General features: G+C 40.3%; 1 protein-coding gene across 2 annotated transcripts in view; it reads left to right on the top strand.

Annotated features, from left to right (window-relative positions):
• The window catches only part of HEATR5B (HEAT repeat containing 5B), a 95894-nt gene that overhangs the window by 18850 nt on the left and 56156 nt on the right, over nt 1-20888 (top strand). For both annotated transcript variants that reach the window (XM_007521002.3, XM_060186870.1), the window contains exons 9-19: nt 904-1059; nt 1740-1990; nt 3679-3790; nt 4033-4185; nt 5715-5814; nt 6410-6519; nt 8092-8255; nt 8974-9149; nt 10303-10408; nt 11443-11633; nt 19557-19716. In XM_007521002.3, coding sequence (XP_007521064.1) covers nt 904-1059; nt 1740-1990; nt 3679-3790; nt 4033-4185; nt 5715-5814; nt 6410-6519; nt 8092-8255; nt 8974-9149; nt 10303-10408; nt 11443-11633; nt 19557-19716 — 1679 coding nt within the window. The remainder of the gene's footprint in view (nt 1-903; nt 1060-1739; nt 1991-3678; nt 3791-4032; nt 4186-5714; nt 5815-6409; nt 6520-8091; nt 8256-8973; nt 9150-10302; nt 10409-11442; nt 11634-19556; nt 19717-20888) is intronic.

Below are 20888 nucleotides of genomic sequence, written 5' to 3'. Positions count from 1 at the left end.
TATATAACATGGCTGGTGGAGTTAGGATTCGAACCAAACTCCCCTTTCTCCAGAACCTGTGTTTTTGTGTCCTATGGTTTGATACTGATTACAAAAATTGGGTTATTTTTACAGAAGCAGATCTGTACCTTAGCATATATTTAAGCATTGTCACAAAGTCATTAAGCAGTGTTTCAAAGTCACTTCAGTGTGCATACAAATTTCCTGCTGAGAAATAACTAAAAACATAGTTTTTTTTTTTTGGCCTCCAGGGTTATTGCCCGGGCTCGGTGCCTGTACCATGAATCCACTGCTCCTGGAGACCATATTTTCCCCTTTTGTTGCCCTTGTTGTAGCCTTGTTGTGGTTATTATTATTGTTGCTGCTGTCGTTGGATAGGACAGAGAGAACTTTGGGCGGGGGAGAAAGACACCTGCAGACCTGCTTCACCACCTGTGAAGCGACTCCCTTGCAGTTGGGGAGCCAGGGGCTCGAACCAGGATCCTTATGCCAGCCGTTGCGTTTCGCACCACATGCGCTTAACCCACTAAGCGTAAGGACTGGAGTAAGGATCCCAGTTCAAGCTCCCAGCTCCCCACTTGCAGGGGAGTTGCTTCATAGGCAGTGAAGAAGGTCTGCAGGTGTCTATCTTTCTCTTCCCCTTTTCATCTCCCTTCCTCTCTCCATTTCTTTCTGTCCTATCCAGCAACAACAATATCAATACAACAACAATAATAACCATGACAATAAAACAACAAGGACAACAAAAGGGAATAAATAAATAAACATTAAAATTTTTTTTAAAAAAACGTAGTTCTTAACATTCAGGCATCAGGCAGTATGGTTTAAAGACACATTTTAAAATTAAAAAGTCATGTCATAATATAGCTCACCTATCTCACTTGTGTGACTTTGTGTTTGCAGAAGCAGTAGTGAATGACACCAGTGGCGAGAACAAGTCTGGAGCAGCAGACATCGCAGCGAGCCAGCATGTGATGGTCTGCGCCCTGCAGGAGCTGGGGAGCCTGGTACAGAGCCTGAACGCTACCGCCTCTCCTCTTATCCAGGAGGCTTCCATAGGTGTGTCCTCACTGCTGTAACACACACAGGTGTGATTGGTGTTGAGCTCTTGATTAGCTGCTCATTACAAGTAACTATGTTGAAAAGTGGTTTTCACATCTCAGGCTTGTTCCTGGGCATTACATACGCCAGAGCTGAGCAGTACTCTGGTCACTCTTGCTCATAAAATAGATGTATCTAAGTCAGTAAATAGATGCATTAAAAAAATAATAAAGTAACATCTTAAAATATTATAAGCCAATGTTAAATTGATATGACAAAAATTTTTAGAAAATACTGTTTATTCATGTTTCTTGACAGTATTCTGAAAGTAAAGATTCTGTGTAAGCTCATAAGGATTATGATTTCAATTATTTTATTGTATTTATTTGTTTTGGATAGAGAAAGATATTGCTAGGGAAGAAGGATGTAGACGGAGGGAGAGAGAGAGAGACTCGCAGCACTGCTTTACCACATGGAGGTTTCCCCCCTGCAGGTGGGGAACAAGGGCTTGAACCAGGGTCCTTGCACACTGTAATGTGTGTGCTCAACCAGGTACACCAACACCTGACCCGTCAATTACTGTTTTATATCTAGTCTTAATTCATAAATTTGTTTGACATCTTTAAGGAATAGTCTTTGAGTGTTTTTCTTTCTTTTTTTTTTCCTCTGCCATCATGATATGAGTGTTTCTTTTGTAGGGCTTCTGGAGACTGTGACTTCAGTGCTGCTTCATCCGAGCATGGCAGCTCGGCTGGCTGCTGCGTGGTGCCTGCGCTGTGTGGCCGTGGCATTGCCTTTCCAGCTGACACCATTTCTAGATCGGTGTGCAGAACGGCTCAACAATTTGAAAAGCTCGCCTGAAGCTGTTAGTGGATACAGTTTTGCAATGGCTGCTTTATTGGGTGGAGTTCACCAGTGTCCTTTGGGCATCCCACATGCCAAGGGAAAGGTATGACAGATCATGGAATTGTGTGCACTGTCAGACGGGCTTTAGTGTTTATCAGACACCATATGTATTTAATGTTGAATCAGTGATGAATTGATAACAGATTTACTATGTTGATAGAAAGTGTATTTTACTAATATGGAGTTGACAAATTCAAATTAAAACTTAGTATTTTCTCTGGTAGAGAAACTGTAAGTTTTATATGGGGACAGTATTATTTTGTAACTTATTTTAGAGGGAAAAAGTCCTTTATAGTAATTATTTAGAAATCAGTGCTTTCGTGGTCCGGGAGGTGGTGCCGTAGATAAAGCACTGGACTCTCACATATGAGGTCCCGAGTTCAATCCGCGGCAGCACATGTGCCAGAGTGATGTCTGTTCCTTTGCTCATGCTGACATTAGAATTTCTCTGACATTTGAATTTTGGCTCCTTTATGTTTGCCTGTATCAAGCTTAGCTATCTGGGACTGGAATAGAGCCCACCTCGTAGGGTACAATCCTTGTCATGCTTGCATCCTCAGGTCCCAGCCCTGGAACCACATGGGAGTGTCACAGCACCTGGGGAGGAAACTCTGGTGCTGTGATGTCCTCCCTTTCCCTCCCTTTCTCTCCTTCTCCCCCCCTTCTCTTCCTGTCTTAAGTAAAAAAGAATGAAAAAGTTGACTCAGGAATAACGAAATCATTCATGTGCAAAGCCCTGGCACGTCAAAGAAAAGTAAAGAAAAAAAGCAACCTATATGGGCCTGAATTGAAGTCCCTTCTTTCATAAAGAATTAAATTTTATGAAGAATTAAATGGCACATTCACCATTTAATTAGATGTCCCTTTTTCTTTTCTTTTTTTTTTAAATTTTTTTAAAAGTACAGTCACCTCCTCAGTGTTTTATTTTATTTTATTTATTTATTCCCTTTTGTTGCCCCTGTTTTATTGTTGTAGTTATCATTGCTGTTGTTGTTGTTGGATATGACAGAGAGAAATGGAAAGAGGAGGGGAAGACAGAGGGGGAGAACTGCAGACCTGCTTCACTGCTTGTGAAGCGACTCCCCTGCAGGTGGGGAGTCGGGGCTCGAACCAGGATCCTTATGCTGGTGCTTGTGCTTTGCGCCACCTGTGCTTAACCCGCTGCGCTACAGCCCGACTCCCTTTATTTTCTTTTTCCTGGTAGTTTGAAAATCTTTGAGTAGAGAAAAATAGCAGTTATTTTTAATGATATGTAACAATAACAGCATTTATTAGTTACATGACCCAGCACTTATTCTGAGTGCTTTATCAACTTATTTGGGAGATCAGATGGTGGCACACCTGGTTAAGCACGCATACTTATCAACTTATTTAATCCTCATGAGATGAAAAGTTGAAACTATTGCCATTTCTATTTCGCCCATGAGAAACTGTGTGTGTTGGGGGGTGGGGACGGGGAAGGGGTTAAGTTGTCCCAGTTCAGAAAGTGAGGCAGTGACAAAGCTGGATTCTGAAGCCAGACTGTGCCTCTAGAGCTCACACTCCACCACTCTGCTTTGGGCTTTTGCAGGGTCGGTGGGCCCATCCGGGTAAGTAGGTTTTTCTGTTGTTGCCTTTTAAAAACTGTATTAACAGCATCTTGTTGTTAAATAAAGTGTATATCTATGTGTTTTCTAATTTGAATACTTTTGCCTGTTTAAATGACAGTACAGCTGTGGACTTCTCTTTCAGATGGTAGTGAGTATTGCTGAAGATCTCCTTCGAACTGCTGCCCAGAACAGCAGGCTGTCGTTACAGCGCACTCAAGCTGGATGGCTTTTACTTGGAGCACTTATGACCTTAGGTATAGTTACACTTGAATAAGAGCTTAGTTTACTCTGTAATTTAAAATTTTAGTTTATTTTCAAGACTTTGCGTGGTATTGCAAAGTGGTAAAGGTGTCGTAGATTTCTCTACTTAATATTAGAAATGGAGTAGACTGTATTAAAGCTATGGGGGGCTCTTGTCCTTGCTCAGTATTACTATTATTATTTACTATGTATTATGTGCATAAGGAGAGTTTTGTTTTCTCATTTTCTTGGTTAGGACCATCTGTTGTTCGTTACCATCTTCCCAAGATGTTGTTGTTGTGGAGAAATGTTTTCCCTCGTTCCCTGAAGGAATTGGAGGCTGAAAAGGCCAGGGGCGATTCTTTTACTTGGCAGGTAACCTTGGAAGGTCGAGCTGGAGCTTTATGTGGTAAGCAATGAAAGGAGTATACTTTCAGAATATTATTTTATTACAAGCATTTGTGAAGTGAAATCACTACTTAATTTTTATTTTAATATGTGGTGATAAATCTGTAGACTTTTTGATTTAGAAAGAAACTGTAAAAACTATACACTAATATTCTGGGAGGTGACACAATGGATAAAGTATTAGACTCCCAAGCATGAGGTCCCCGGCAGCACAAGTACCAGAGTGATGTCTGGTTCTTACTCTCCTCCTATCTTTCTCATAAATTAAAAGTAAAAATAAATGCTAGGGAGCTGGGTGGTAGCGCAGCAGTTTAAGCACACATGACGCAAAGTGCATGGACCAGCGCGAGGACCAGAGTAAGGATCCCAGTTCAGGCCCCCAGCTCCCCACCTGCAGGGGGTCACTTCACAGGCAGTGAAGCAGGTCTGTTGGTGTCTTATCTTTCTCTCCTCCTCTCTGTCTTCCCCATCTCTCTCGATTTCTCTCTGTACTATTCAACAACAATGATGGCAATAATAATAACAACCACAACAAGGGCAACAAAATGAGAAAAATAGCCTCCAAAAACAGTGGATTCGTAGTGCAGGCACTGAGCCCTAGTGATAACCCTGGAGGCAGAAAAAAAAAAAAAAAACCCTATATACCAACTTGCTATTTTTGTAAGAAGTATGAAGTCAAAACCCTGAAAAGAAGGTATCAATATGAAGAGTTCCAAGTGAACTAGAAACTAGAGCCCAGGTTACTTAGTTGCCACTTCTTACAGTCTCTCATTTGTTAATGAACTACTGGGTCATGTTGTAAAAATACCCCATGAATATTTGAAGGGAAAGGAAACTCAGGATTCCTGAGTTGATCTGAGATGACAGGTAAGCTTTTCATAACAGACACACAAGTGTTTCTTATCATAATCACATCTGTAAACATGATAGAGATATCAGCATTACAGAAATTATGAATAAATTTGTTTTTGTTTGGGAGTCAACAACTTACAGGAAAGACTCAAGTTATGCCTTATGGGGAATTAGAGTTACAATAGGTGACCATGTTCTTTTTTAGTTCATTTCCAAAGCAAAGAGCTATAGCTGTCACTTAGCTATGAGGAGCTGGGTCAGTTTTGCTCTCATACATCTGAGATCTATTTCAGTCTTATCTCTGTGGCTAAGGATCCACTAAAGTTTCTCCTTTTCACTAGACTGTCTTATCTTGGTTGTGTCTTAAGATTTCTTTCTTTGTAGCCACCTGAACTCATGTGGAGCTGGCTATAGGCCTTAGACTTCCTACTCCAGAAGTCTCATTAATAGTACTCTTCCCTCCTTCCATTTCTGCTGGCCATATTCCTAAACTCCAGACCTTTCCAGTGACTTTCCTCCATAATTGAGCTAGTTCTCCTTTTGGTTTGACCTTATTTCAAATCATTGTGTTTTTTAATAATTAAAAATTATCAGTGCCCTTTTTTATACACTTTTTACACATTTCTTTCATCCATATAACAAAGCTGCTCATCTCTTTTTGTAAAAAATTTTCTCTAGCAATGAGGAGTTTTGTTGCACATTGTCCTGAACTCCTAACTGAAGATGTGATCAGAAAGCTGATGACTCCTATTGAATGTGCCATGACTATGATGTCACAGTAAGTAAGCACTTCTGACAAGTTTATGCCTACTTCCATAATTATAATCATGCCTTGTCTTTCCCCATAGGATCATGTACAAATGTCATAAAACTTCACTTTTATAAACTTGCAGAAAATAACTTTGAAAGTAACAGCAACTTGTGTATTGATATTAAATTGTATTTAATAACATTTCTGTTACTAACAGCAAAGGTTAGCATAATGCAAACTACAGTGTAAAAGAAAGTGCAGTGTTTGGCCGGTTCATGGCACACCTAGCTAAGTGCATGTGTTACCATGTGCAAGGACACAGGTTCGAGATCCCAGTCCTCAGCCGCCGAGGAAGAAGCTTCATGAGCAGTCTAGCAGTGTTGCAGATGTGTCTGTCTGTCTTTCTCTTTACCCCCTTCCCTCTCAATTTCTCTGTCATTTCAAAATAAAGTTTAAAGAGGTAAAAAAAAAAAAAAGTAGGAAAGGAAGAAAGAAAGAAAATGCAGTGCTCATTATATGCTTTGGCTGTGTATGATACATTGTTGGAAAATATTTAGAAACTTTAGAGCCATGTGTCATTCTAGTGAGCTGCTACCAACTCTCCCCTCATTCTCACACCCAGCATTCCATCTGTGATTAAAGCCCATGGAGCACACCTGAAGGCCAGTGCCGCAATGGTCCGTCTAAGGCTTTATGACATCTTGGCCTTGTTACCTCCCAAAACCTATGAAGGTAAATACAATTGTGGTATTTCTTTTCTTTCTTTTTTTAAAATTTTATTTATTGATTCCCTTTTGTTGCCCTTGTTTTATTGTTGTAGTAGTTATTGTTGTTGTTATTGATGTCTTCATTGTTGGATAGGACAGAGAGAAATGGAGAGAGGAGGGGAAGACAAAGGGGGAGAGAAAAATAGATACCTGCAGACCTGCTTCACCATCTGTGAAGCGACTCCCCTGCAGGTGGGGAGCCAGGGGCTCGAACCGGGATCCTTATGCCGGTCCTTGTGCTTCGTGCCACGTGCGCTTAACCTGCTGTGCTACCGCCCAACTCCCACAACTGTGGTATTTCATAGAAATCTCTGAAAATACCTTTCTAATTCCTCACAGAGTTTATTGTTATGGAGCTCCTGAGCTTCTAGGAGACGTGGTTTATGGAATAGCTGCAATCAGATGTGTGCTCTTCCCAAAATAACAATTGAATGCAAGAGATAGAGATCCTCCCAAGTCTTTCTCCTGATTCTCTGTGCAGAGAAAGGCAGCCTTTTCCTCTTCTTCATGGAGAGGAGTATGGTGTCTGGGGAGATAGCTTAACGAGTGGAGTGTTGGGCTTACATGCTGGAGGCTCTCAGTTACATTCCTGGTACCACGTACCAGAGTGGTGTTCTGGCTTCTCTCTTCCTCTCTCCCTTAGGAAACCAACTCACTTACAATACATAGATCTTAAAAAAGAAACAAAGAAAATTCTGGTGGTAGAGTGCTGGGCTTGCACTCTATTGCCACTGGGGAGTTCTTGCTGTGTTTGGGTCTCTTCAAAGTCCTGCACACATATTAGCTCATTTGAGTTTAACCACAACCTCAGGAGACTGTAGACTCTAATTTATAAAGAGTCATGGGTACAGAGCAGCTGTGCAGTCTGCCAAGCCCAATATCCAGGGAGCGGTAGTGTGGATTCTAACCCAACTGGTTCAGTATCAAAGCCTGTGCTTTTACATACTATCCTCAACAGCTTCATATATATTATAATATCTCTAGTGATATAGGAATCTGGAGGTAGGCTAATTGTGTACGTTACAAAAATCAAGTATTATGTAAAACACTCACGTTAAAAAATAAGGTATTGATTTGTCTCCACTTCAACCATACCCATGAATTTTTTACATGCTCTGATCATGTTTGTATATCATTGAGAAATTAGTGTTTATAATATCATAATTAATTTAGAGTAACTGTTTTAATGTGTGAAGACCACTAATCAATTTAAAATTAAACATTTTAATTTACATTGCATGTTAAGTTTAATATTTAATAACTATATCAGCATTTCCTTTCCTTGAGTTCTTTGATTACTTTAACATGGGCCAAAAGCATGATACAGTAGCATAAAGGAAGCACCATTATTATCAAATATAGATTTATATATATTTGATATATAAGGTATCAAATATATTATAATATCTAATATAGATTTTAAAAGTAAAATAGGGACTTAATTACTTTATTCCTATTGCACCTACTACTGCTTGTGGACCATGATGATAGTTTTCAATAAAGTGATACTTTTTTAATCTGAAATTCTGTTTTTCAGGATCTTTCAATGCACTGCTGAGAGAACTGGTAGCAGAATTTACTCTGACTGACAATTCAGCCAACACCACCACTTCTCTCCTCAGATCCCTCTGCCATTATGACGACAGTGTTCTTCTTGGCTCCTGGCTACAGGAAACTGACCATAAATCAATTGAAGACCAGGTAGCACACCATGCAAGGGACTGAAATAGCAACCAATCAAAAACAACAGCACACAACAGCATTTAAAATGAAATATTTTGGGAGCCAGGCATTGGTGCAGCAGGTTAAGTGCACATGGCGCCAAGCTCAAGGGCCGGCATAAGGATCCCGGTTCACGCCCCCAGCTCCCCACCTGCAGAGGAGTTGCTTCACAGGCGGTGAAGCAGGTCTGCAGGTGTCTCTCTTTCTCTCCCTTCTCTGTCTTCCTCTTCTCTCTCCATTTCTCTCTGTCCTGTCCAACAACAATGACATCAATAACGACAATAATAACTGCAACAATAAAAACAAGGGCAACAAAAAGGAAATAAATAAAATATTAAAAAAAAAAAACCTGTTAACTGTAAACCTCTTTTTTTTGTATTTTTGTAGGAAGTTACTAACATCTCTCTAAACATGTCTTTGTGGATTTATTTGTGATATTGTATTACTTCCACATTTTAGGGGCAAGTATTATAAAAATGTTTGAACAAGCCTTTTATTAAAAGGATATGAGGTGTTACTGGTTTTCACAGCTAAGTTGTATTTTCCTCTTTTAAGTTGTTAAGAGTAACTCACTCCATTCTTTTATTGTTGTTGTTACCTTTTCTCCTACCTCCCTTGTTCTTGTCTTCATACCCAATATTTAGGAAGTAAATTTCTTAAAGTAGACTTTGCTGGTTTCTTTGTCATTCTTTTGCAGCTCCAGCCAAACAGTGCATCTGGAAGTGGGGCTCTGGAACATGACCCCTCATCCATCTACTTGCGAATACCTGCAGGAGAAGCTGTGCCTGGTCCTCTGCCCCTGGGAGTTTCAGTCATTGATGCATCTGTGGCTCTCTTTGGCGTAGTGTTTCCTCATGTTTCTTTTAAACACCGGTCAGTGTGAAGTCAGTTAATTTTTATTGTATGTGAACAGTACATATTTACGTTATGTCTTGCCAGGCAATACATGGCCTCCTGTATCTAAGGTGTCTCCAGTCCCCTTCTCCCCACCCCCTATTTAGAGGGAGAAAGACAAAAATGACAGAAGAGACACCATAGCACTGCTCAAGGTAGGACCATCCATGGACCTACATTGGTGTCATGCCTGGTGTTTCTGTGTGGTGCCAGGGCTTGAATCCAGGGCCATAAGCATGGTAAGGCACACACTCTACCTGGTGAGCTAGCTGTCAGTCCCTAAACTAGATTCTAACAGGTTCCCCCACTCCATCTCAGTTAACTGCATTAAGGTGGATTGTTACTTAGATAATAGACTCATAATTTACTAACAAAACTGGCAGATATACCAATTAAAAGTTGCATGCAAGTCCCATTTAGTTTGAAACTTTTTTTTTTTAACTACAGCACTGTTCATCTCTGGCTTATGGTGGTGCAGGGAATTGAACCAAAGACTAGAGCTTCAGGCACGAGAGTCTGTTTGCATAACCATTATGCTATCTACCCTCCACCTGAATTTTTTTTTTTTTCAGTTTGAAAATTTTTAATATTTGACTGTATGTATTAGTACCTGATATTTATGGTAGTATGGACTATATCTTACTAAAATTTTCACTGGCAGATTTTTTTTCTACTATCTTTAAGATTTATTTATTGGTGAGAAAATTCTATTATACTAGTTGAAACTGTATAGGCACTTGCCTTGTTTCCATTGATAGCCACATGTTCATATATTAATTCAGATGGTGGCGATATGATTTGGCCTAATGTAGGAATAAAATGGGGGGGGGACTTGGAGCTGGAGAGGTAGCTCACCAGTTAGGGTGTGTGCCTTATTGTACATGTGACCAGGTTCAAGCCCTGGCATCACATGGGAGGAGCCATGACACTGGAAAATTCTAGAACTGTAGAGTCTCTCCCCTACCCCCATCTGTTTGAACAAATAGGGAATGAAAGGGAAGAAAAGATAATAAAAGAAAGGAAGGAGATAGACCTTATCAACATTATTTGTTAAACAATTAGCATGTATTCTTATTTGTGTTTTGAGCCATATTTGAATGATATCTTATTCATGTGTTGCTTATTATTACAGGTTACAAATGTTAGATCACTTTGCTGAGTGTGTTAAACAAGCCAAAGGTGTCCGCCAGCAGGCTGTGCAGCTTAATATATTTACTGCTGTCCTTAGTGCATTAAAGGTATTTATGTTTAAGACATAATAGCATTCTGAACTAAGACTTTAGTGCATTAGTAAGTCAGACACAGGGACCAGGCAGTGGTGCATTTGGTTAAGCACACACGTTACCAAGTACAAGGACCTGGGTTCAAGTCCCTGGTCCCTACCTACAGTGGGGGAAGCTTCATGAGTGGTAAAGCAAGTGTGCAGGTATCTCTCTTTCTCTCTCCCCATCTCCCCAACTCTTAATTGCTCTCCTATGAAATAAAGAAAAATAAAAAGTAATAATTAAGGCCTCCAAGAGTGCAGGCATTGAGCTCCAGTGATAAACCAAGCATAGCTGAACTGTTACATTTACCTGTGTATTTCTTGACAGCTATGCTGTTATGGCTTTAAAGCATTAGAAACTTCATCTTGTTATTTGGATTATAATTAAGCACTGTATATTTTTAGAATATTAAATTTTATTTCAAAGATTTTTTATTCATTTTACAAGAAAAATAGAGTTCATATCTTTTTTAATAATATAAGCAACATTTTATTTAAAATGCACATTACACAAAAGCAGCTACTTTTCACCTTTCCTTACACATCTGAAATGGATGAAAACTGTATAGAAAAACTATACACATATGCTCACAATTAATGCAGTTTCACAAAAGAATTCATTAGCATTTTTGACACTCCATTTATTAGGAATTCATAAGATAACTTTAGAGAATAGTTTACTTGATTAGATTCTCCAAAGAGAGATTTAGAAGAGCTGTATACAATGCAAATATATAAAAGAGAGGGCAAATATAAATGCATAGAAATTCATCAGTTTTAGGCTTTAGATACAGACACTTCTAGGTATTTTTGGTTTTAAGGTCAGTTGAACTTTATGTGTTACATCATGTCAGAAAACTGATTGCTTTCATTTTTATAGGTGTTGATTCTGGGCATAGTCTGTTCATGTGAAAGTTGGCTAAAGAAAGAATGCGATGATGTGCATTTATAATTTTTTCTGTTGTGTAATCTAATTTTTGGATTGTCATTGTTATTTTTAATCACTAGGGCCTAGCTGAAAATAAAAGTACATTAGGCCCAGAGGAAGTTCGTAAATCAGCTCTGACACTGGTGATGGGTGCTCTGGACAACCCAAACCCCATCTTACGATGTGCTGCAGGGGAGGCTCTTGGCAGAATGGCTCAGGTGGTGGGAGAAGCCACCTTTATTGCCAGAATGGCCCAGTACAGCTTTGACAAGTAAGTGCATCTCATTAAAAAAAAAAAAAATCACAATTTCCTAGTGAGAAAGGGGAAAGAAAGAACCAGAGAACTAGAGCATCACACTGGTGCATGTGTTGCTGGGGATTGGACTCTAGATCCTGCTGGTGTGTCCTGTGCCTTTACCCACTGCTCCACCTCCTGGGCCACAGTCAGTGCATCTCTTTACCACCAAGTTTCTCATAAAAGATGTCTTTCTTGTTTTTTTTTTAAGAAATGATCTTTTTTATTTGTTCCCTTTTGTTGCCCTTATTGTTTTAAAAGATGTCTTTTAAGTTGTTAATAATTATTCAGTAGACTGTTTTCCACATTGTAGTATTTTATGTTTTCATGACAATTTTTTTTTAGTTTTAAAATTTTTTATTTATTTACTTATTTGACAGAGACATAGAATTGGGGGGGGGGGCTATAGAGAGGGACAGAGAAGAAGAGATACCTATACCTTTGATTCACTGCTTGTGAGGCTTCCCCCTCACAAGGGGTACTTTTATAGTGTAACCCAGTAGTTCATTAACAAATGGGAGACTCTAAGAAGTGGGAGCTAAGAACCAAACAGGTGCACCACTGCCTGGCCCATAGCGATCTAAAGTTTGTTTGTTTTTAAATATTTATTCCCCTTTTTGCCCTTGTTTTATCCTTGTAGTTATTGTTGTTATTCATGTCGTCGTTGTTGGATAGGACAAAGAGAAATGAAGAGAGGAGGGGAAGACGGGGAGAGAAAGATAAGACACCTGCAGACTTGTTTCACTGCCTGTGAAGTGACTCCCCTGCAGGTGGGGAGCCGGGGGCTCGAACCGGGATCCTCATACCGGTCCTTGAACTTTGTACCACATGCGCCTAACCCGCTGCGCTACTGCCCAACTCCCTGTTTTTTGTTTTTTACCAGAGCACTGCTCAGCTCTGGCTTATGATGATGTGGGGGATTAAACCTGGGACTTCGGAGCCTCAGGCATGAGAGTCTCTTTGCATAACCATTATGCTATGTACCTCAGTGATTTAAAATTTTAAGGATATATTTGTTTTTAAATTTTTAAACTTTCATGAGGGAGTGGAAGAATCAGAACACAACTAAACTCTGCCATATATGGTGCTAGAGATTGATTTTTGAACCCCACACTATGCACATCCTGTCCTCCACCCACAGAGCTATCTCCCCAACCCCTTGATCTCAATTTTGAATTCAGTAATTGCTTAAACTTTTGATTTTGGTATGATTGTAATATGTTGTATGTTTTCAGTATCATGAAGGTGTCTAACCTGTGGTGTGTAACGAAAGCAAGGGGCGTTTGAATAGGATTTCTCTCAGTTGTGCGCTTTATCAGGGGGTTTGAATAGGATTTCTCTCAGTTGTGCGCTTTATCAGGGGGTTTGAATAGGATTTCTCTCAGTTGTGCGCTTTATCAGGGGCGCTCGGAAGTCCTTTCCTCTGCAGCTTTCCCAAATTCCACCCACACCCGCTGCTGTTACTCTTTGTTCGTTATTTATATTTTGGGGTATGCTCTTCTCCTCCTGCTTTTAAATCATTTTTATTGGGTGGGGGTAACAGTTTACAGTGCAGTCATTGACAAATGGGTATAATTTCATTATGCGCCGGGACCCCAGGGTTCTCTTTCACCCTTCCTTTCCCTTTTTTCCCCAGAGTCCTTTATTTGATACACTGTACCATGTCCTGTCCTGTCTCACTTTGTGTTCTCCCTCTCTGTTCCTACTTATTACAACTCATTTGTAAGGGAGATAATTTGGTATTTGTACTTCTCTCTTTGGCGTATCTCATTTGACATGATGCCTTCAAATTCTATCCAAGATGATTATAAAGGAAGTTTAACAGCTGAATATTATTCCATCCACATATATTAACCACAGATTTTTTAGCCACTCATTTGTTGTTGGATATCTGGGTTGTTTCCACATTTTGGGTATTAAAAATTGTGCTACTAAAAAAATTGTGATACTATAAACATAGGTGTAGATAGATTTCTTTTGAGTGCTGTTTTTGTTTCCTTTGGGTAATTCCCAGGAGAGAAGTTGGTGGGCTATGACCATGAGCTGCAAGCTTAGACCAATAGGGACTTGCAAGTCACACAGGCTCTTGTGCTAAATATATAATATATATGGGCCTTAGGTCAGGCTGATGGAGGTAAATAGTTAATTTTATTCACAGAATTTTTTACAAGAATGGGAGCAAGTCACTGCCCTAATCCAACTTTCTAGCCCTTTTCTCTACTCTGACACCATTTTCTCAGACAATATATTTATCCAACCTCAGGCTGGCTATCAACTCAAGCCAAAAAACATAGTTGTGTGCTCCTGAGAACATGCCTAAAATGGACTTCTATCTTTCTTCTACCCTAATTTCATCTGCTCTATTCCTATTTTTTAGTTCCTGTTCATTAACCATTTTGTCTCACTTTATGTCTGCCACCTTCCAGGCACCAAGTTGCAGATGCTACCATGATTCTGTCCTGACTTCTCTGGGCAGATCACCTCACCGGTATTTCCTGGAACCTTGCCTCTCTCTAACCCACTAGGGAAAGATAGAAACAGTCTGGAGGTATGAGTCAACCTGCCAACGCCCATGTCCAGCGAAGAAGAAATTACATAAGCCAGAATTCCTACCTTCTGCACTCTAAAAACAATCTTGATTCATACTCCCAGTAGGGGAGAAGTGATAGGAGGAAGAGGATAAGAGGATTCTGAACTCCAGCTCCATCAGCACCCGAAGAGAGAGAAGAAAAGGAGAGGGACATTTGGATGTAGTAACAGTGTCATGAGTGGCTTAGAGGGGAAGAGAGGAATGGACCTAGAAGAAAAAGAGGGCAATTATGTACAAATGTAGATAGATAGTTGTAGAGATGATAGTTGTCCCATGTCTATAACCTTGGAGGAACTGCAGTGGCTTATAGTGGGGAGACTGGGGATTCAGTACTCTGGTGTTGGGAACAGTGTGGAATTATACTCCTGTTGACGTGTTATTTTGTAAATCAATATTAAATCATTAATAAAAATTTTTTAATAGAGAAGTTGCTGGGCCATATGGTAGGTCCACTTCTATTGTTCTGAGAAATCTCCAGACTATTGGATCACTTTACACTCCCACCAGCAGTGTAGAAATGTTCTCTTTCCCACACCCTCTCCAAGATCTGTTGTTACTGTCCTTGGTAATGGATGACATCCTCATGGGTGTAAAGTGTTATCTCATTGTAGTTATTTGCATTTCTCTGATAATCTTTTACTTTGAGCACTTTCTCATGTCTCTGCTGGCTTTCTGGAACTCTTCCTTGGTGAAGCTTCCATGTCCTTCCCCCATTTTCTTTTGGAGTTGTTTGGGTATTTTTTAAATTAATTTTTATTAGTGATTTAATAAGGTTGTAAGATACCAGGGTTATAATTCCACACAGTTCCCAACATCAGATTTCTGTGACCCATTCCTTCTATTGTAAGCTTCTGTATTCTTTATCCCTCTCAGAGAATGGGCCAAAATTCTTTATGGGGTGCAGAGGTGGAAGGTCTGACTTCTGTAATCACTTCTTCACTGAACATGGTCATTGACAGGTTGATCCATACCCCAGCCTGTTTCTGTCTTTCCCTATTGGGCTAGGGCTCTAGAGAGGTGTAGTTCCGAGACATACTGGTGAGGTCATCTGTCCCGGGAAGTCAGGATGGCATCATGGTAGCATCTGCAAATTGGTGGCTAGAACGGGGCAAGATACAAAGCAAATTGCTCAATAAATAGTGATCCAAGGGAGTCCGGCAATAGCACAGTGGGTTAAGCGCACATGGCGCAAAGCACAGGGACCGGCGTAAGGATCCCGGTTCGAGCCCCCGGCTCCCCACCTGCAGGGGTGTTGCTTCACAAGCGGTGAAGCAGGTCTGCAGGTGTCTGTCTTTCCCTCCCCTTCTCTGTCTTCCCCTCCTCTCTCCATTTATCTCTGTCCTATCCAACAACGACGAGAATGATAACTGCAACAATAAAAAAAAAAAAACATGGGCAACAAAAGAGAATAAATAAATATTAAAGAAAAAAAAAGTGATCCAAAGGTGGAAATAGGGCAAATGAAACTAGGGTCTTTCTGTGGGTGGAAGTTGGAAAAGTCTATTTTAAGTGTGGCCCATGACTTTAGTAATTTTTGACTGAGCCTGATAGCTAACATGAGGGTGAACTAAAAGTATTGTCTGGAAAGATGGTGTCAGAGTTGAAAATAGGACTAGAAAGCTGGATTAGGGCAGAGATTAGCTCTCAAATATGAGAAGAGTATATAAATACCATTAACTGTTAACCCCATCGACCTGACCTAGGGCCCATGTCTATTCATATTTAGCACAGGAGCCTGTGTAACCTCTGAGTCAGTCTAGGCTCACAGTCAGTGGTCATGGCTAGGAACATTTATGGCTGCACTCATTTCAGGACCAGTCTTCCTTGAGTGGCAGAGTAGGCTGATACAGTCTCCCTTCAGAGAGTGGGGCAGTCCCTATAATTGCTGCTCTACAGTGAGTGCAAGTTCCTAGAGAGGCCCTTAATGGGCCTTATTCTTGATAGAAGTGACCAGTAATGGTGAAGAGAAGGATCTATTAGGTCTGGGAGGCGTGGCCATGGAATAACTGGGACCAAATCACCTCTCTTCCCAAGACAACAAATAAATACAAGAGACCCAGCTGAAGTCATAATCTACAGCTGAAAGTTCTGCAGCCTCAAGTGCATGCGGTTGGAGTGAAAAGGGGCGTGGGTGCGGATTGAAGAACAGCAAAGTCAAATCAGAACTCTGGGGCGTGGGCGCTGAGCTGCACCATTTTGGTGGTTTCACTTTAAGTACAGCAAGCAAGTAACATTGTTCCTAGTGCCGGAAGAAAAGAGATGGGGGCTTAAAACCTCTTAGTCTTCGACTCATGGGAGGTTTAGCCTTCTGAATTCAAGGCAAAGACACAACATAAAAAATAGGACATTTTTGAACACAAGACAACCCAAAGCAACCCCACCCTCACCCCGTCCCACCCGCCACAAATAATACAAAGGAAACCTAGAGATCACAATAGCTTTACCTGCTGGCCGTCAATAACCAACAAAAAATGTGCAAGCAGGGAAACAGAACTAAACAGCCAACTATGCTATATCAGCAAGACAGAAACTAAACAGGAAATCCAAGGAATCACAGATGTAGAGGGACTCTCAGAGACAGACTACACAGAGCTCATTAGGAGGACTCTCCAAGAAATTAAGCAGCGATTAAAAGAGCATGTTACAATGGAATTAAAACACACAAGAGAGGAACTTATAACAGAGATCACTAAGAATCTTCAAATCTTTAAAGAAGAACTTCAGTCAGAACTCCAGGGAGTAAAAGACACTCTAACTGCAATCCATACTCGGGTAAAGGCTCAGAAAGTAGATGCACACACTCAGAAGAAATAATCTATCTAGAAGATACGGCCAGCCCATTCTTTCAGTTCAAAGATGAGGGAGAGGAATGGTTCAGAAAGACTGAAACATCTCTCTGTGAAATTGCAGACTCCATACAAAGATCGAATATAAGAGTGATGGGTATATCTGAAGAGGAAGAACAAGGCCAAAGGCCCAGAGTCCATTTTTAGAGCAATTTTACCTGAGAACTTCCCTCACTTAGGAAACTATCAGAACATTCTCATTCAAGAGGCAGAACAATCACCCGGATTTATAAATACAAAAAGACCAACACCAAGGCACATTCTTGTAAAACTATCAAAAGTCAACGACAAGAAAAAATTTTGCTGACTGCTAATGAAAGGAAAGAAGTTACATACAAAGGCAGAGAGCTATAGGACCTTCATCAGATTTCTCTTTACAAACTCTAGAGACAAGGAGAGAGTGGAATGACATATTCAAAGTTCTACAGGAGAGGGAATTCCAGCCACGAATATTGTATCCTGCAAAATTATCCTTCAAATTTGAGGGAGAAATAAAGGTTTTCTCAAATATTCAAGAACTACAGGAATTTGTCACAGTCAACCCCACCTTACAAGAACTACTCAACTGAGTCCCACAAGGAAGGAGGAAGCAAAGGAACTCACGTTACAAACACCAAGTAGCAATTACTACTATGATGATGACCTGACTCGCCCGGACAGACAACCTCACCAATGTACTCTGGAACTTCACCTCTCCAGAGCCTTGTCCCAGGAGGGAAGGATAAGGACAGGCTGAGAGTATGGATCAACATGTCAATGCCCCTGTGCATTGGAGAAGCAATTACAGAAAACAGACCTCCCACCTTCTGCATCCCATAATGACCCTGGGTCCATGCTCCCAGAGAGATCAAGAATAGGAAAGCTTCCAATGGAGGAGATAGAATATGGAACCATTCTATGGTTCTGTCGATATTTTTTATTTTATAAATAAATTATAAAAAAAAAAAGAAAAGAAAGGCATAGAGACAGAACCATAAAAAATAGTTAACTTATATCTGTAACCTTGGAGAACTGCTGTAGTTTCCAGTGGAGGGGATGGTGACACAAAATTTTGGTGGTGGGAATGGTTTGGAATTATACCCATGTTATGACATAATTTTGTAAATAATAAATCACTAATTTAAAAAAAGAGAAGGCTCTATTAGAAGTCTTGGCCTATTATATCAATGTGGGAATCTACAGTCAAATGCCCTACCCAGGACCTATGCCCCCTCAATTTGGGAATCCAAGGATTCACTGACTAGGGCCCCAGATCAAGGTGGCTTAGAATTGACCAAAAAAGCCACAGTTAAACTGTACCAGTCTCCTGTCCTTCTGTTTTTTTTTGTTTTTTTGTTTGTTTGTTTGTTTTGGGGGGGGTTCTAAGTTTACTGGGCTCTTTATGTATTTTGGTTAGTAGTCCTTTATCTGAAATAACGTTATATAAAGATCTTCACCCACGCTGTAGAATGCCCTTCTTTTGGTGATGGTATCCTTTGCTGTGCAGAGGCTTTTCAGTTTGATGTAGTCTCATTAATTTGTTTTCTTTGCTGATGGATTTGATTCTTTGAAGATATTTTTGAAACAGACCATAAAGTGTTCTACCAATGTTTTCTTCTATGTCTATGTATTTGATAGTTTCTGGTCTAGCATCCAGGGAAGTGCCATAAATGATGGAGTCTGCTTTTTTCCTGGTGTCTACTTTTTTCTTTTTCTCTCTCGCTGCCTTTCTATTTTAAATTAAAAGAAAAAAAGCTCACCAGGATCAGTGAAGTTGTGCATGTATAAGGTCCAGATGAGTCCAAAAATTTTTTGCACCATGTGAGCTTAACCCTCTGCACTACTGCAGGACTGAGTCCAAAATTTATTTATTTATTTATTTATTTATTTATTTATTTATTCCCTTTTGTTGCCCTTGTTGTTGTTTTATTGTTGTAAATATTCTTGTTGTCACTGTTGTTGGATAGGACAGAGAGAAATGGAGAGAGGAGGGGAAGACAGAGAGGGGGAGAGAAAGACAGACACCTGCAGACCTGCTTTACCGCCTGTGAAGCGACTCCCCTGCAGCTGGGGAGCCAGGGACTCGAACCGGGATCCTTAGGCTGGTCCTTGCACTTTGCGCCTCATGCGCTTAACCTGCTGCGCTACCGCCCAACTCCTGAGTCCAAAAATTTTTTAAAGTACTCATAATAAATTTTTTTTAGTGTTTCTTGACTGCCAGATACCCAAAAATTTGACATTATAATTCCTCTTTCAAATTTTCTCTAAAATAAAAATAAGTCGACTTTATTCAATGTTATGCATAACTTAAACCAGTCATTTTAACTTGAGTCTCTAACTGGTGCAGAGGGGTGAGAAAAGTGATCACTTCATCATGATTATCGTCATTGCTATAGTCTGTTCTGGTTTCCTTTTATTGTATAACTCATTGTTATTGCTATAGGAAAATAGAAAAATGTTCCATGAAGCATGATGTTTTTGCAGGTTGAAGTCTGCTCGAGATGTGGTGTCAAGAACTGGGCACTCATTGGCACTGGGTTGTTTGCATCGGTACGTTGGGGGTATCGGCTCTGGACAACATCTGAAGACCAGCGTCAGCATCTTATTGGCTTTGGCACAAGATGGGACATCCTCTGAAGTCCAGGTTAAATGTTACTGATTTTATTATTATTATTATTATGAAACTGGAAAGATTGATTTCAGAAAATTATTTGCTATCTAAGTTATTAATGGTTTTGGCAATGATTTGGGTTTGGTTAGGAATGATGTACTGGGTTTTTAAAATTTAATTTATTTACTATTGGATAGAGATAGATAGAAACTGAGAAGGGAGGGAAAGATAGAGAGAAACAGAGAGACACCAGAACTCCGTATCCCATCCCCTCCCCTGATAGCTTTCCTATTCTTTAACCCCCTGGGAGTATGGACCCAGGATCATTATGGGGTACAGAAGGTGGAAGGTCTGGCTTCTGTAATGGCTTCCCCGCTGAGTATGGGCATTGACAGGTTGATCCATACTCCCAGCCTGTCTCTCTCTTTCCATGGTGGGGTAGGACTCTGGGGAAGTGGAGCTCCAGGACACATTGGTGGGGTTGTCTGTCCAGGGAAGTCTGGTCGGCATCCTGCTAGCATCTGGAACCTGGTATACCACAACTTTCTTAGGTACTCATCTGTCATTGCACATTTGGGTTGCTTCCAAGTTTTGGCTATTACAAGTTGTACTTGCATTGTACTTGTATTGTAATAGATTTTTTTAATTTCCTTTGGGTAAATCCCCAGGAGAGAAATAGCTCAGTCATGGGGTAAGTTCATTTCCAGTTGTTTTTTTAAAAATCATTTTTATTGGAGAGATGAGTGGTTTATTCATCTTGAATGGAACTCAGAGACATCACAGTGAGATAATCCAAAAAGAGGACAAATACCACATTATCTCACTTATATGTGAAACCTACGAAATAAGGACAAAGGGGGGCCAGGCGGTAGCACACTGGGTTAAGCACACATAGTGCCAAGCACCAGGACTTGTGCAAGGATTCTGGTTTGAGCCCTGGCTCCTTGCCTGCGGTGAGGGAGTCACTTTGCAAGCAGTGAAGTAGGTCTGCAGGTGTCTACCTTTCTTTCCCCTCTGTTTTTCTCTCCTCTCTCAGTTTCTCTCTGTCCTATCCAATAACAACAACAGTAGTAATAACAGCAACAATGGAAAAAAGATGGCCTCCAGGAGCAGTGGATTCGTAGTGTAGGCACCGAGCCCTAGCGGTATCCCTGGAGGCAAAAATTTTTTAAAAAAGAAATAAGGACAAAGAGGAGAAACACAAA

Source organism: Erinaceus europaeus, chromosome 3 (genome assembly GCF_950295315.1).
Source record: "Erinaceus europaeus chromosome 3, mEriEur2.1, whole genome shotgun sequence".
In the NCBI taxonomy this organism is placed as follows: Eukaryota; Metazoa; Chordata; class Mammalia; order Eulipotyphla; family Erinaceidae; genus Erinaceus; species Erinaceus europaeus.
The sequence above is the reverse complement of the archived record's forward strand: the minus strand, read 5'-3'. Positions and strand labels throughout refer to the sequence as shown.